The sequence below is a fragment of the Watersipora subatra genome, chromosome 1, assembly GCF_963576615.1.
Source record: "Watersipora subatra chromosome 1, tzWatSuba1.1, whole genome shotgun sequence".
Lineage (NCBI taxonomy): Eukaryota > Metazoa > Bryozoa > Gymnolaemata > Cheilostomatida > Watersiporidae > Watersipora > Watersipora subatra.
Genome location: NC_088708.1, coordinates 34,880,584 through 34,898,654, shown reverse-complemented (window position 1 = coordinate 34,898,654; position 18,071 = coordinate 34,880,584). Strand labels below are relative to the sequence as shown.

Genomic DNA, 18,071 nt, shown 5'->3' with positions numbered 1-18,071 from the left:
GACTTAGGCGAGTGGGCCAATTTGGGGCGATTGGACTAGGCCGAGTTACCTCTGAAGCGACTAGTCATGCACCATCGAAAGAGGCGATTGATTTGGTTGTTGAAAGCTTTGGTGTCGAATGTGTTGATGGTTAATTATTTGGTTTAGAGCATTGGTAAGAACTGGTTAGGTGGTACCAAATTATGCAATATACCCACTCTCTTTTATATCTCCGGCCATTATCGCAATGTGCTGAATCTTGTTGTGATGTGTAGTTTTAACAGAAACCATGTTATACACTATTCCGCATCCACACATGTGTGGATGTATACATAAATGGTGATTTGGCTTTGCAATCTCCTATTTTCGACTACATGTATGTTTAATATGTGTGCTTTTGCTCAAGTTGTTAAACTAATTTGATTAATACTGGTTCAGACACTAGTGAAGTTGCTTATCTATAAGCAATTTCAATATTAGGTAGTAAATGACATTTTATTTCTACAAATTGTTATGTGGGATTTTGGAGAAATGAAGTTAGCCTATACACTGTTATGTGTGGTTGTGGAGAAATGATGTTATGCATAACTAATCCCAATGCACACAACATCAGTGTTGAATTTGTTTGTCATATTATTCTATTTTGACTATGTTTAGTTTGCGCACTTTTGCTTTAGCTTGTGAGAACTAATTTGATTATTACTGGTTCAGGTACAAGTGAAGGTGTTAGGTTATTGTAAGCAAAGCTGATATTCACCAGTACAAGTTACTACTTTATTCTATAAGTCAAACAATTAAAATACACAACTAACAAAATTCTAAAACGATAATATTAATGACAAAACAATTAGAAGAGCTAATAAAATAACATCCTTACTCGAACGGTCGTCCGTGTTTGCTTGGCTCGGTCCATGCGGCTGCGAGTTTCGATTGTCAGATGAGCGTCATGGCAGTCCTTATATGTGGAGGTTTGGTAGTTGGGATAGTGGTGTAGAAGAGGCTCAGCTGATGAAGGAGAAGGTGGATTCATCGGTAGAGAAGTGAGAGAGAGGCTCCTCGGCAGGCAGATGGGAAAGCGTCCAATGAGGCCCTCGGGAAAAGAAAGAGAGCCAGAGCTCACGCTAGAGTCGGAGATAGGGATGGGGATAGAAATGATGAGTCATTGGAACTGTTCTCTTTTATAGATGTCTGGCATGTGGAATGGCTAGCTTGTGGGTGTAGGTTGCTGTTAAGGTTCAATGCTTTTTGTCAGGAGTGTGAAGATATCATGTTTGCGTAAGTCTTCAGCTAGTGCGTGTGATGTTGACATATAGGGTGGAGCTTGTGACTTACTCCTGGTATCTAGGTCATGTTTGACAGGAGTGGCAGATCTGTATGTGACTCATTTGACTCATCTCTAATGTTTCTCTGATGGCATTTTGATGATGGTGGTTGGTAAGTTTAATTGCTTCGACTTCCCTTTGGCATGTTTCTATGATTGATTTCTTCCAATTCTGAAGTTCATAATTTTCTTTTGACATTTTCTAATTATTGAATCTTTTAATGTCTTTGGGCGTCTTGCTGCTTGTACGTATTATATGCTTATCCTGTGGTCTGGCTACATTCCCTATTGGTATCTTGTTTTCGCAGTATCTCCATACAACAACACAATGAATCTGCATCCACACAAACATCACTGTTGAATTTGCTTTGTCGTATTCTGTTTTGACTATTTTTAGTTTGTGCACATTTGCTGAGGTTCTGTGAACTAATTTGATTATTACCGGTTCCGACACTAGTTAAGGCGCTAATCTGATATATGTAATACTGATATTTACCAGTCAAATATACTTCCTTATCTCTGTAAGTCTAACAATTAAAATACACAAATAGCCAAATTTTGGAACAATAATACTAACGTCAACAGGTTAAAATTGGCCAATGAACGTTAAACCTTGAAGCAAAAGCTTTTAGAATGGAGTGGGGACAACCCTCACTTTTAATGTATCTATGATACATTCTTGAGACGGGCTCACTAAGGCTCTGATGAAACAGTGTGCGTTAATGCAATACTTTCTATGTAGTAGAATACATAGCTGCTTTCAAATCATGGTGATTTGAATATTCGAATATTTGAAACAAATCATATTGTACTGATTTGACACAAATTTTGATTTGATTTGAAAAGTTTTGGAAGTAACTTGATTTGATTTGAAGTTTCGGGCTGATTTGAAGACTTGATTTGACAAATAAATCACATCACTATCGATAGCCTTGTCTTCTGTAACCGATCGAAACATTTTTACGACGTTTGCAAAGTTAACCCAAACTTTGGCAAGAAATGCACACCATCGATACCGAGGCTAAGCGATCGTGTGCGTGTCCCTCTACAGAAAAAAGAAAAGGTCCGCGTGTTGTGTGTGTAAAAGAAATCAACATGAGCAGCTCTGGTAAGTTGTGGAAAAGGCATGTTTGTAGATGTGGTGCTGGCATTGAATACTTTGATGTCAATTATTTGATTGCTAGAAATTGGTTGTGACTATCTCACTTTAACCTCACAGTCACTAGTCAAAATGAAAATTACTTGTGCTGTGCCTACGGCATAAATGAATGAGTAGAGTATTATAATATATAATATTCTATACAATACTATTCCATGCCGCGGACACATTCAATATTCACAGTAATGACAATGTTCATGAATATAAATATGCATTATATTATAACTGGGTAGAATTTAATTAATAAAATAAATTAAAATTTTATTTGTTATATCAAGTTTATTAGAATAATATTAAATAAAATTTCGGTTTAATTTATTATTTTAAATTATAAATGAATAGCATAACAATAACATTCTATCCAAGTAAGTATAATAAATGTAATAATTATATATCATACATAATTTTAACATTACCATTTATGTATACATTATTATTATGTAATTAATTCTATTATATGTATAATAATATAATTAATAATCTTTTATACCCAGTCACTTACTAAATGAAGTATACCCAGTCACTTACTAAATGAAGTATAATACTTAAAACGGGATTTCGATTAAAAAGGGCGATGTACAGAAAGAGGAAGTCACATGCACTCAGCAAATACAAATATGTGATAATGAAGATATGTTCGCTGATTTTTTGAATAGAGCACCTTTAGCTAGTACAAGTAACCTGGATTCAGTAAATCAGGAGATTGAAAAGTATATGGAGAAAAGCAGATCCTCTTGTAACACTCTAAGCTATTGGCAAGGTGAGACACAGTTACTGAGGCTTAGCAAGCTGGCGCTGAAGGTCCTTTCAGTACCAGCTTCATCAGCTCCCATAGAACGGGTTTTTAGTAAAAGTGGCTTCATCATGAGGCCACACAGGAGCTCCTTGACATCTGAAAACTTGCACAAGCTAGATTTTCTAAAATGCAACAAGTGTATGATGCGACAATATGTTCGTCACTGAACATCTGGACACGTGTTCATGATGGCTGTAGGTGTGGTTAGCAGGCTAAGCAAGAAACAGCCTTTTGTGGCTCTTTTCACATCAGAGGCAGAGAACATTGCCCAAGCTTTGCCACACAGGGAGCAATTTGGTTTCGTAGACAGTTGAATTGCTTCAAATTGGTTATCGAATAACCGTCAACAATGTTGGGGACAATGAAGGAGCAAGTGCCCCAAACCCGATAGCTCATGCTACTTGTACGCTAATATGCTTTATTATCTACTGCTTTTAGTTTGAAAGCAGTAGAGTAAGAGTTTTTTCCTTTTATGAATAAAATCAGACATTTCTTTAGTAAAATCTTTCTCACTATACTAGCAATACTATTGATGTAATTGCAAGGGACACGTGTAAACTGCAAGCTATCATGTGTATGATCAACCACAAACTGTTATTGCTGTCAAAGCGCACTATTATCAAACAAGAGCTGCTTCTTGTGAAAACTAAAGCTGTACAGAAAAAGGCTGATAGCAGGCTTCTCTTAAAGTGCAAGCCATCGCTGTTGCATAAAACAAGCTATTAAGTAAATAGCTACCGGCTGCATGCTAAAATGGTTTGAGTTGTAGTTGTTGATATTAAGTTAGCATGTCATTTGGTTTGCATTCAGAGTTACCCATGTATAAGCCAGACCCCATAGTTTGGTAACTTTTTTGCGTTCTAGAATTGGCTTATATGCGAGGATATATGGTAATCTGTTTGTCGATGCTTTTATTATTGTTTTCCCTCATGGTCCTTTGCTGTACCAGGTGTTTTGTTAATTGCAGTATTTCATATATCTCCTGTGGTTTCTGTATTGCATCCTTCTGGATGTGCTTTTGCTAATATATCCATACAACTCCATTTTCTTTTGCTCAATCTTGTACGTTTACAAGTCTCGACGATCAAAAGAGCACCATGGCAGCTTAAAAAGAAACAGTCTCAATAATCCAATTAACCAATTTTTAATTGTTGTTGCTGTGGATCTTCCAATGTACTAGACATTTTGCTGATAGTACATATTGTGTACATTTCTTGTGGTTCAGACACTCTTTTCATCTGGCAACCGGTTTTGCTGATATCTCCTTGCAAAATAGTACCTTATATTTGGTTCATGTGAACAAACTTCGTATTATTAAAGGTTGACTTGCAAAAAAATTTACGTTACAGTTATTTGGTATCAAAAGGCTCACCATGTCCTACTCTGCTGTGTTGTAGGTTCAAAATGTGATTACAAGCTTTTAAGAACTCAAAAACGAACAGTTCAAAAAAACGGTCTTAAGTTTGAATCCCTGTATTTTGATGACGTACTCAACTCGGCGTGGTTATTGTTTTGACACGTGATGTTATCACGTGAAATGAAAGGCCAATAAAAGGCTCAATATAACACTTCTCGTAGCACTAGTTTTATGACAAACACTTTGGGTTCTAACCGAAAAGCTCTTATCAAATATAGATGCTCGCTACTTTACAGTTTCGTTACAGCTTGCTCTAATCATTTGGTCATAATCTGATCATCTGACCCATATTTTCTGCCAACTGGCCCAAACAACTTCTGCAATATTCTTCAGCCATCAAAGGTGATCAACAGCCTCCTCACGTTTATCAGAGGATGATATGCACCCTCTCGAGTTAAGGTTAAAAAATTAAACTAATTTTTAGGCTAGGTTTTGAGATATCAGCGCTGAAAATGACAGCATTACAATGATAATGAAATAGATGAGTAAGGACTATAGACATGGTTTAATTGAATGCGTGAAGTTTATTTGTGAAAATATTTCGTTGAATAAGGTTGCATGAAAGTGTAAACAGGAGCACATCGTGTTCAACTACGTCACATTTGAGCCGTTTTGAGAGAGATTCCATCCCACGACGGTTTCGTGATGGTTGCTATTAACTGTTCATGTTTTTAATTTTTAAGAGCTTGTAATCACATTTCCACATTTTTTGAACCTACAGTGCAGCAGAGTCGAACATGGTGAACCCTTTGATACCAAATAACTGTAATGTAAATTTTCTTGCAAGTCAAACTTTAAGATTTGAAAATAATGTTTGTTCAACTATTCAAACAATTCATTACATTAGAAATTTTAGCCACAGAACAACAATAAACTGCTACTAGTGAAAGTGGTTGTTTAAACAGTTATATATGTTGCGAGGTAGCGGTGCGAGATATAATGCATAACATTGAAGCATGTTTTGCTAATAACACAGACTTTTTTTAAGACTTTCTTTATGTTTTAGATCGTTATATAAGGCTTATTGCAAACTGAAAAAAATGTTCAATGTATCCAGTAAAGCTCATGAGAGCTGGTATCGACAGTTTTAACCACTGGTTATTGTAATGCATCAGTTAAAATAAGACAGGTTTCTAAAAAAATTGAAGGCCAAATAGCTACCCTTCATTTTAGTTTTTCCGTTGCTGTTTGCCAATTTAGAGTCAACTACAACATGCCAGCATATAGTATGTACATTTAAAGTGAGCAACTATCGTATCAGTAACTTGGTACCCTGTAGTGATAGTTTCTTGTCAGCAACAATACCGGCACATACAATTTGGAAGATTAGGGAACAACCGAACGGTCTTAATTGGTTCAGAATTGAACTCACAATTTTCTGCGTTTCGCTTTGTAAAGTCATGCTTGGATTAAAACAATTGTCTAAAATAGTAGGAACTTGGAACTGTTGTGACCACCAATGAGAAATTTATTTTCGTACTGGAATGCTAGTGGCTATTTAAAAATTTAGATGAAAATTTCTAATGTGCTGATTCTATCAAAATTTTGATTTGCATCTGAGGACAATAACAAACGTTGTACACATTCTTGATCACTGCCACTCACAGAAACTAAGTGTTTTCAATTTATAATAATAGCGGGTGATAGTGGTTGCCAATTAGCGAGTCCAAAGAGAATAAGATAAACTTGCTCTTTGCAAGCAATCAAAAGCTATTGCTATTTCTGATGGGTCAGTTCTGCAAAGATTTAGTGATTATGTGGCTACTAATCACAAATAGCAAAAGATGAAGGCTATACATACATAAAGTGAACAGATATTATAATGTTGTTAGCTATATTGAGAGCAAAGAAATGTAGTAACTAATAAGCACTCTTCTAAAAATTGACATTACAGTCATGACTTATTGACATGACATATAGTTATATAAGCTTTTGAAGCAGACATATTGTCAGTCACACTTACAATCTCCTTTTTATTCATTTTGTTTGATAGAGCAGTTGTCGATACAAAGCCCAATCAATCTGCTATCATCTCGGTGCAGGCTGGTGGCTATGGCTGCATCAGAGGTAGGTTCTCATTCATAGCCACCGTATCACTCTTAACTGTATACTTGTGGCAGTCTTTAACTGATTACTCACAAAATCTTTCTGCTGACGATATAATGAGCTTTTTTGCTGTGACTGAGTTAAGCAGGATTGCTCAATAGTTATTGTTTAAATCAAGTGTTAGTTTTCACCTTCATTGTTGCAGGATGGGGCAGATATATTTGAGATCACTGATTTCACTACAGCCTCTGACTTCGAAAGGTAAAATATCTCGATTGCTTTAACTAAATGACAACCTTGTAAAAATATGCATGCACATTATTGTTAATGGCTGTAGACGATTCAATCGAATAGCTTGCTGGAACTTTCAATTATAAGGAGTATACTAATAAATATTTGGTGCGGTCGTATGTTTCCCTGTTTGTAGGTTTGTAGCTCGGCTTGAGGAGCTGATACATGAATGGAAGCTAACATCTGTTCCCGAGTTCCATTTCAATGACAAGGTCTGTTTAGGGCAGTACTTTGTATGCTGTACAGTTTACATATCCTGTAGTATATTGCTGGGTTACCCACTAGCCTTACGAGTTCATCTAGTGACTATAATTGTATTCCATTTCCTACCTTCATTTTAGATAGTACAACTTGTCCTTAGATATCAGGGGTTAGTACAAGTTCTCCTTAGATATCATGGGTTGTACAAGTTCTCCTTAGATATCATGGGTTAGTACAAGTTCTCCTTAGATATCATGAGTTGTACAAGTTCTCCTTAAATATCATGAGTTAGTACAAGTTCTCCTTTGATATCATGAGTTAGTACAAGTTCTCCTTAAATATCATGAGTTAGTACAAGTTCTCCTTTGATATCATGGGTTAGTACAAGTTCTCCTTAGATATCATGGGTTAGTACAAGTTCTCCTTAGATATCATGGGTTAGTACAAGTTCTCCTTAGATATCATGGGTTAGTACAAGTTCTCCTTAGATATCATGAGTTGTACAAGTTCTCCTTAGATATCATGAGTTGTACAAGTTCTCCTTAGATATCATGGGTTAGTACAAGTTCTCCTTAGATATCATGGGTTAGTACAAGTTCTCCTTAGATATCATGAGTTGTACAAGTTCTCCTTAGATATCATGGGTTAGTACAAGTTCTCCTTAGATATCATGAGTTGTACAAGTTCTCCTTAGATATCATGGGTTAGTACAAGTTCTCCTTAGATATCATGAGTTAGTACAAGTTCTCCTTTGATATCATGAGTTAGTACAAGTTCTCCTTAAATATCATGAGTTAGTACAAGTTCTCCTTTGATATCATGGGTTAGTACAAGTTCTCCTTAGATATCATGGGTTAGTACAAGTTCTCCTTAGATATCAGGGGTTAGTACAAGTTCTCCTTAGATATCATGGGTTAGTACAAGTTCTCCTTAGATATCATGGGTTAGTACAAGTTCTCCTTAAATATCATGAGTTAGTACAAGTTCTCCTTTGATATCATGGGTTAGTACAAGTTCTCCTTAGATATCATGGGTTAGTACAAGTTCTCCTTAGATATCATGAGTTAGTACAAGTTCTCCTTAGATATCATGGGTTAGTACAAGTTCTCCTTTGATATCATGAGTTAGTACAAGTTCTCCTTAGATATCATGAGTTAGTACAAGTTCTCCTTAGATATCATGGGTTAGTACAAGTTCTCCTTAGATATCATGAGTTGTACAAGTTCTCCTTAGATATCATGAGTTAGTACAAGTTCTCCTTAGATTTCCTGGGTTAGTACAAGTTCTCCTTAGATATCATGGGTTAGTACAAGTTCTCCTTAGATATCATGGGTTAGTACAAGTTCTCCTTAGATATCATGAGTTAGTACAAGTTCTCCTTAGATATCATGAGTTGTACAAGTTCTCCTTAGATATCATGAGTTGTACAAGTTCTCCTTAGATTTCCTGGGTTAGTACAAGTTCTCCTTAGATATCATGGGTTAGTACAAGTTCTCCTTAGATATCATGAGTTGTACAAGTTCTCCTTAGATATCATGAGTTGTACAAGTTCTCCTTAGATTTCCTGGGTTAGTACAAGTTCTCCTTAGATATCATGGGTTAGTACAAGTTCTCCTTAGATATCATGAGTTAGTACAAGTTCTCCTTTGATATCATGAGTTAGTACAAGTTCTCCTTAGATATCATGAGTTAGTACAAGTTCTCCTTAGATATCATGGGTTAGTACAAGTTCTCCTTAGATATCATGGGTTGTACAAGTTCTCCTTAGATATCATGGGTTAGTACAAGTTCTCCTTAGATTTCCTGGGTTAGTACAAGTTCTCCTTAGATATCATGGGTTAGTACAAGTTCTCCTTAGATATCATGAGTTAGTACAAGTTCTCCTTAGATATCATGGGTTAGTACAAGTTCTCCTTAAATATCATGAGTTAGTACAAGTTCTCCTTAGATATCATGGGTTAGTACAAGTTCTCCTTAGATATCATGGGTTAGTACAAGTTCTCCTTAGATATCATGAGTTAGTACAAGTTCTCCTTAGATATCATGGGTTAGTACAAGTTCTCCTTAAATATCATGAGTTAGTACAAGTTCTCCTTAGATATCATGGGTTAGTACAAGTTCTCCTTAGATATCATGGGTTAGTACAAGTTCTCCTTAGATATCATGAGTTAGTACAAGTTCTCCTTAGATATCATGGGTTAGTACAAGTTCTCCTTAGATATCATGAGTTAGTACAAGTTCTCCTTAGATATCATGGGTTAGTACAAGTTCTCCTTTGATATCATGGGTTAGTACAAGTTCTCCTTAGATATCATGGGTTAGTACAAGTTCTCCTTAGATATCATGAGTTGTACAAGTTCTCCTTAGATATCATGGGTTAGTACAAGTTCTCCTTAGATATCATGGGTTAGTACAAGTTCTCCTTAGATATCATGAATTGTACAAGTTCTCCTTAGATATCATGAGTTGTACAAGTTCTCCTTAGATATCATGGGTTAGTACAAGTTCTCCTTAAATATCATGAGTTAGTACAAGTTCTCCTTAGATATCATGGGTTAGTACAAGTTCTCCTTAGATATCATGAGTTAGTACAAGTTCTCCTTAGATATCATGAGTTAGTACAAGTTCTCCTTAGATATCATGGGTTAGTACAAGTTCTCCTTAAATATCATGAGTTAGTACAAGTTCTCCTTAGATATCATGGGTTAGTACAAGTTCTCCTTAGATATCATGGGTTAGTACAAGTTCTCCTTAGATATCATGAGTTAGTACAAGTTCTCCTTAGATATCATGGGTTAGTACAAGTTCTCCTTAGATATCATGGGTTAGTACAAGTTCTCCTTAGATATCATGAGTTAGTACAAGTTCTCCTTAGATATCATGGGTTAGTACAAGTTCTCCTTAGATATCATGGGTTAGTACAAGTTCTCCTTAGATATCATGAGTTGTACAAGTTCTCCTTAGATTTCCTGGGTTAGTACAAGTTCTCCTTAGATATCATGGGTTAGTACAAGTTCTCCTTAGATATCATGGGTTAGTACAAGTTCTCCTTAGATATCATGGGTTAGTACAAGTTCTCCTTAGATATCATGAGTTAGTACAAGTTCTCCTTAGATATCATGGGTTAGTACAAGTTCTCCTTAGATATCATGGGTTAGTACAAGTTCTCCTTAGATATCATGGGTTAGTACAAGTTCTCCTTAGATATCATGAGTTGTACAAGTTCTCCTTAGATTTCCTGGGTTAGTACAAGTTCTCCTTAGATATCATGGGTTAGTACAAGTTCTCCTTAGATATCATGGGTTAGTACAAGTTCTCCTTAGATTTCCTGGGTTAGTACAAGTTCTCCTTAGATATCATGGGTTAGTACAAGTTCTCCTTAGATATCATGGGTTAGTACAAGTTCTCCTTAGATATCATGGGTTAGTACAAGTTCTCCTTAGATATCATGGGTTAGTACAAGTTCTCCTTAGATATCATGAGTTGTACAAGTTCTCCTTAGATATCATGAGTTGTACAAGTTCTCCTTAGATATCATGAGTTGTACAAGTTCTCCTTAGATATCATGGGTTAGTACAAGTTCTCCTTAGATTTCCTGGGTTAGTACAAGTTCTCCTTAGATATCATGGGTTAGTACCAGTTCTCCTTAGATATCATGGGTTAGTACAAGTTCTCCTTAGATATCATGAGTTAGTACAAGTTCTCCTTAGATATCATGAGTTGTACAAGTTCTCCTTAGATATCATGGGTTAGTACAAGTTCTCCTTAGATATCATGAGTTGTACAAGTTCTCCTTAAATATCATGAGTTGTAAAAGTTCTCCTTAGATATCATGGGTTAGTACAAGTTCTCCTTAGATATCATGAGTTAGTACAAGTTCTCCTTAGATATCATGAGTTAGTACAAGTTCTCCTTAGATATCATGGGTTAGTACAAGTTCTCCTTAGATATCATGAGTTGTACAAGTTCTCCTTAGATATCATGGGTTAGTACAAGTTCTCCTTAGATATCATGAGTTGTACAAGTTCTCCTTAAATATCATGAGTTGTAAAAGTTCTCCTTAGATATCATGGGTTAGTACAAGTTCTCCTTAGATATCATGAGTTAGTACAAGTTCTCCTTAGATATCATGAGTTGTACAAGTTCTCCTTAGATTTCCTGGGTTAGTACAAGTTCTCCTTAGATATCAGGGGTTAGTACAAGTTCTCCTTAGATATCATGGGTTAGTACAAGTTCTCCTTAGATATCATGAGTTGTACAAGTTCTCCTTAAATATCATGAGTTGTAAAAGTTCTCCTTAGATATCATGGGTTAGTACAAGTTCTCCTTAGATATCATGAGTTACTACAATTTCTCCTTAGATATCATGAGTTGCACAAGTTCTCCTTAGATATCATGGGTTAGTACAAGTTCTCCTTCGATATCATGAGTTAGAATATTTTATGCAACACAGCTAATAAATAATGGTAATAGAGAGTTGACTCATGATTTCTTAGAGATTTGATGTGGATGAGACTCAATGGCGCAGCATTTCTGAAGAAGTGATGTTCATCAATTTTCCTTTTATCATCACTCACCACTATGTTACATTCGCCTCTGAGAAAATCGAAGACAATACTCTTGATGAGCTCGTAGATTCAAGGACCGGAGTTTGCAATGCTGTAAAAGGTGATTTGGGGAATTGTCTAGTCTCATTGCAGTCATCTATAGATGTACACATGGCCTTCATTGTAAATAGCTTTTTGTTGAAATCTTTGCTTGCATAAATGCAATACCTTTCTGAAGGAATAATGTATGCATTGCAGTTGCTTAAAAATGAGGTTTATCTACATAAATTATTTTTTTACATAAAACGGAAATACCTTTGCGGTGGCTGTCATACAAAAGCGCTGGTAACCTGCTATCACCACAACAGATCAATTTTTTTTAATTTTCAATGATCGACATGAACAGTTTAAGTAACTTTCTGAGGTCCTGCTTGAAATTATTAATCAGAAAAAACCGTTTATAAAAGTAAAGTGACCTTGATCATAACTTTAGCATTATGCTGGAGTAGTCAAAAGGAGTGAGCCCACATTCGACTGCATTAACTAACGGATTGCTCCAACTCATTTTTGCCAAAAAAATATGCCCATGTTGTGGAAAACCTTCTCAAAATAACGAGCATTGATTCACAGCCTGACTCACCTGCACACTTTCTATTCTATCCTTATATTCGAATCACCTTGGGTGTTCAACTTCTTATTCAACCCAACATATCTAAGTATACTCAATTAGATGTTTATAAACTTAGATTCTGGTGTGTCTACACTATACAGTCATACTTCAACTTTCGAGCTTAATGCGTTCCGAGACTGAGCTCGTATGTCAATTTACTCGCATGTTGGTGCAATTTATTTATATATAGAACAATTAAATATATATTGATTGATTTCCATACTCTAAAAAAAGCAAATAAAACACTCAAAACAAGATATTGTAACAGAAAGAACATGTTGATTATTCTCCTTACGTACTACATGCTTTTAAAAAGCAACAAATAAAAAATAATGCAAGGAAATGTGATAAATTAAAATGTAAAATTAAATACATACAATAGCAGTTAACACTCGCGTTTGCCAGGGAGGGAGATAAAAGTTATCCTTCGTTACAATAGTTGACTTTGATAAATTTGGATTTTATCAAAGTGTTAAAAGACAAACATAGAAGCAAACCTAAAAGCAAACTTTCATTTTCAACTAAACGTAATTAAAATTTCTTCAGCGTTCATTGTTTGAAGTTTCTTGCTGGTTAGCGAGAAATTTTTCCTTTTTTTCGCTTTCACGACTAGCCGGCCGTTTTAAGATAAACCTATCTAAGGACGTTTGCCTTTGTCGTCCTTGCAACATGTTGCGATTAGGACGAACACAGGTGTCGTCACAAATGGTTAATGCACGACCACTAGCCAGCTTGTCCGAATGTCTATTAAACAGTTTGGATAGATAGCGCCGGCCTTTTCACATAGCATCGTTTCAGTTACGCTGTCACCGGCCAATTGTTTGTCCAATGCCATCAGCGGTCGTGAAGATCGCTGCACCGTTTAGAAACTATGGTTAGTCCTTTTGCGAACTAAATGCCCTGAATATAATCCTTCTGTTTGATAATTATGAATGTATTTCTGTCATATTGCCGAGCTAGCTCAATCACGCATACACATTTCGCATATTTTTCAATATTTTTCCGTTTAATATCAATTGTTATCATTTGCTTTTTCTTTGTATCTTCTTTCATTTTACTGGCAAACGTTCGGTCTACGCACAGTACGTTTAATTCACATAATTCTGCACAGAAAATCGTGCACAAAAAACCCGGTACAACAGTATAACCTGAGCAGTTGAAAAATACAGAGTGATGCTGTTCTCATAAAACACCTCCAGCATACTTGGCAACTGACTCAAGTGCTCGTATCTCAAACATGGCTCGTATGTTAGTGCTAAAACTTGCTTGAAAGCTGGCTCATATCTCAAGTTTCTCGTACGTTGGAGCACTCGTAAGTTGAAGTATTACTGTACTCAATTGTATGTTTATAGACGTAGCTTTTGGCATGTCAACAACATGCTCATGTATGTGTTTATAGACGAAGGTTCTGGCATGTCTAGAATAGCTTGTGCGATATCTTCTGGTAGATCAATGGCCAACTACCTTGAGAAGCATTTACCATGACACTCAGCCATTTCCCTGCAAAACCCATTGTATCTGCCGCTGGTTTGGATTAACGAGTTTTGTAGTCATTTCTCCACGTTCTTATGCGCTCACAGATGAGAACCAAATAAAAACAATTCTACATGCAATTTCATTAGCCCTTCACAACTCTTCATGGTAAGTTACCACTCTGCTGTAACTGTATTTGATGTAACAACATAACTGTGTTTGATGTCATTGCATGTGATAAACTATTAGTAGTGTATGTTCAGAGGGTGTTACATCATATGATAACTTATTAGTAGTGTATGTTCAGAGGGTGTTACGTCATGTGATAAGTTATTAGTAGTGTATGTTCAGAGTGTGTTATGTCATGTGATAAGTTATTAGTAGTGTATGTTCAGAGGGTGTTACGTCATATGGTAAGTAATTAGTAGTGTATGTTCAGAGGGTGTTAGGTCATGTGATAAGTTATTAGTAGTGTATGTTCAGAGGGTGTTACATCATGTGATAACTGTATGTGTATGTTCAGAGGGTGTTACGTCATGTGATAAGTTATTAGTAGTGTATGTTCAGAGTGTGTTACGTCATATGGTAAGTAATTAGTAGTGTATGTTCAGAGGGTGTTAGGTCATGTGATAAGTTATTAGTAGTGTATGTTCAGAGGGTGTTACGTCATGTGATAACTTATTAGTGGTGTATGTTCAGAGGGTGTTACGTCATGTGATAAGTTATTAGTAGTGTATGTTCAGAGGGTGTTACATCATGTGATAAGTTATTAGTAGTGTATGTTCAGAGGGTGTTACGTCATGTGATAAGTTATTAGTAGTTTATGTTCAGAGGGTATTACATCATGTGATAAGTTATTAGTAGTTTATGTTCAGAGGGTGTTACGTCATGTGATAAGTTATTAGTAGTTTATGTTCAGAGGGTGTTACGTCATATGATAAGTTATTAGTAGTGTATGTTCAGAGGGTGTTATGTCATGTGATAAGTTATTAGTAGTGTATGTTCAGAGGGTGTTACGTCATGTGATAAGTTATTAGTAGTGTGTGTTCAGAGGGTGTTACGTCATGTGATAAGTTATTAGTAGTTTATGTTCAGAGGGTGTAACGTCATATGATAAGTTATTAGTAGTGTATGTTCAGAGGGTGTTATGTCATGTGGTAAGTTATTAGTAGTGTATGTTCAGAGGGTGTTATGTCATGTGATAAGTTATTAGTAGTGTATGTTCAGAGGGTGTTACGTCATGTGATAAGTTATTATTAGTTTATGTTCAGAGGGTGTTACGTCATATGATAAGTTATTAGTAGTGTATGTTCAGAGGGTGTTATGTCATGTGATAAGTTATTAGTAGTGTATGTTCACAGGGTGTTATGTCATGTGATAAGTTATTAGTAGTGTATGTTCACAGGGTGTTACGTCATATGGTAAGTTATTAGTAGTGTATGTTCAGAGGATGATATGTCATGTGATAAGTTATTAGTAGTGTATGTTCAGAGGGTGTTACATCATATGGTAAGTTATTAGTAGTGTATGTTCAGAGGGTGTTAAGTCATATGGTAAGTTATTAGTAGTGTATGTTCAGAGGGTGTTATGTCATGTGATAAGTTGTGTCACAAAAAAATGTCTCCGAGTGATAGCTGCGTAAGTTATATGATATTATGATAGTTATGTGAGTTATATGATATTACTAGCTGCATTACCCGTTTGCGGGAACAGATTCACATACAGCGAAAGGTTTATTGAGAGTTGTCTTCCATACTGTAAAACAACTTCAAATATGCAGTCAATTGAAATTGTTGCCTCTATCAGACTATGCATACACATATGCAGTCATACATGTCAATAATGATGGGGAGAGCAATGGAAATCTGCATTGTGTTTTACAGCTAGATGCGTGTAAAATCTAGTAAATATTCTAGATTCATGCGTTTAGATTCATGCATCCGTTCATACCTGCCTGTATTTGCAGTGAACGATCGCGCACTTTTGTCGCCGACTCCTCGACTTGGCCGACCAGCCTTTACCCGCCGAGCAGTTGACAATCACCACTTGCTCTCGTCCTGCAATCAATCGCCTCGCAATCAATCACCTCGCAATCAATCGCCTCGCAATCAATCTCTTCGCACTCAATCGCCTCGCAACCAATCGCCTCGCAATCAATCGCCTCGCACTCAATCGTTTTGCAATCAATTGCTTCGCACTCGCCTTGCACTCGCTTTGCAATCAATCGCCTCGCATTCACCTTGCCTCGCAATTAATCGCCTCGCAATCAATCGCCTAGCTCTCGCAAATTGTTCATCCGGAGCACCGTGCTCGGAGACTCCCGCCGCACTCGAAGCGAAAAAGGTCTCAGGCGCATCCCCGAGTGACGCCACAGCCCCAAACCGCTAGCAGCATTACACGTCCACGGAAGCAGATTCACGTACAGCAAGAGGTTTATTGCACGTTGTCTGTCATACTCTAAAACAACTCCAAATATGCAGTCTACTAAAATTGTTGGCCTGATCAGACTATGCATACACATATGCAGTCATACATGTCAATAATGTTGGGGAGAACAATGGAAATCGGCAATGTGTTTTACAGCTAGTATACAATGCATCGGCACTTGACAATAATAAAACATAACGCCAACACGATAGCCTTTTATGAGATACAGTAAGGAAAACGAATGCATGAAAATATATAGATATAGGCCTACTAAAAATATGTTAGAAAATGCTGCATGTAGATAATATGTAGGTATAGCAAAACGTGAAGAACATAGCATAACATAACAATACCATAATGTTAATTCAATGCAAGCATGACATAACAATAACACAATCTTAATTCAACGCAACACTTGCGGATAGACAACATTTTTTGTTTTTCTGTCGGTCGAGTATATGAACAAACAGTTTTTGGCTTGTGCCTACTTCTGAGCAGGCAACGTACAGCTGGCCATGGCTAAAGCAGGGTGACAGTAAGTCGATACCAGCTGCTCTCTTCTCACCCTTGCCTATCCCAATACTCAAAGTACCCGTGCAAGTTCTGTAGTAGTAAGTTACAGTACTTGTAGAACTGAAAAAAATGAAGGTAACTCAGCTGCAGAAGGAAATGAACATGTTTACTATCACCAACAGTGGCAAGTGCAACGTTTTTAGGTAGTGGAGTTGTGGCGATTCATAAACAATACAACATTGAATGATAAGTACTTACCTTTTTGAATTAGAAATTTAGTAGGTAATTTTCGAAACAAAAACAATTTTCTCGGTGGCCGAAAAAGACAAATGCTCACGTGAGCTTCCGTTGGCTTTGTACGACCACGGCAAGATTTATAAACAATATATTTCGGCATAGGTAGTTCGGCAAAGCATGACTGTTTCGGTTTAACAATAGGTGGTCTAAAAGGCATCTATGCCGAAATAGATTGTTTATAAATTTCACTGTACTATCGAATCAAAAAAAGAAAAGACCTCTCTATAAAGCGGACTAACACATACACAAATATACAGACAGATTTTTGGTCGTTTATATAGTAGATGATAGTTGGGTGGTTATATGATATTGTGATAGTTGCGCGAGTTATATAATATTATGATAGTTGCGCGAGATATATGATATTATGATAGTTGCATTAGTTACATGATATTGTGATAGTTGTGTGAGTTATATGATATTATGATAGCGAAGTAAATTTTACTGGACAAGGTTAGACGACTCCCAACTCAAGAACGAGTTCACCCAAACTCGATGAGTTGATAAACAGACTCGTGGGGAGCCGATAAACAGACTTGAGGGTGAACCGATAAACAGGCTCAGGGGTGAGCCGATAAACAGACTCGGGGGTGAGCCGATAAACAGACTCAGGGGTGAGCCGATAAACAGACTCGATGGTGAGCCGATAAACAGACTCGTGGGTGAGTCGATAAACAGACTCGATGGTGAGCCGATAAACAGACTCGATGGTGAGCCGATAAACAGACTCTAGAGTGAACCGATAAACAGACTCGATGGCGAGCCGATTAACAGACTCGTGGGTGAGTCGATAAACGGACTCGTTGGTGAGCCGCTAAACAGATTCGTGGGTGAGCCGGTAAACAGACTCGAGAGTGAGCCGATTAACAGACTCGATGGTGAGCCGATAAACAGACTCTAGAGTGAACCGATAAACAGACTCGATGGCGAGCCG

General features: G+C 36.7%; 1 protein-coding gene across 2 annotated transcripts in view; it reads left to right on the top strand.

Moving 5' to 3' along the window:
* The first annotated feature begins 63 nt into the window (after positions 1-63).
* LOC137397533 (rab3 GTPase-activating protein catalytic subunit-like) overlaps positions 64-18,071 on the top strand; it is a 54,138-nt gene continuing 36,130 nt past the window's right edge. For both annotated transcript variants that reach the window (XM_068083835.1, XM_068083828.1), the window contains exons 1-6: positions 64-154; positions 6,666-6,739; positions 6,924-6,979; positions 7,146-7,221; positions 11,707-11,878; positions 13,876-14,068. In XM_068083835.1, coding sequence (XP_067939936.1) covers positions 6,725-6,739; positions 6,924-6,979; positions 7,146-7,221; positions 11,707-11,878; positions 13,876-14,068 — 512 coding nt within the window. In that variant the 5' untranslated portion in view covers positions 64-154; positions 6,666-6,724. The remainder of the gene's footprint in view (positions 155-6,665; positions 6,740-6,923; positions 6,980-7,145; positions 7,222-11,706; positions 11,879-13,875; positions 14,069-18,071) is intronic.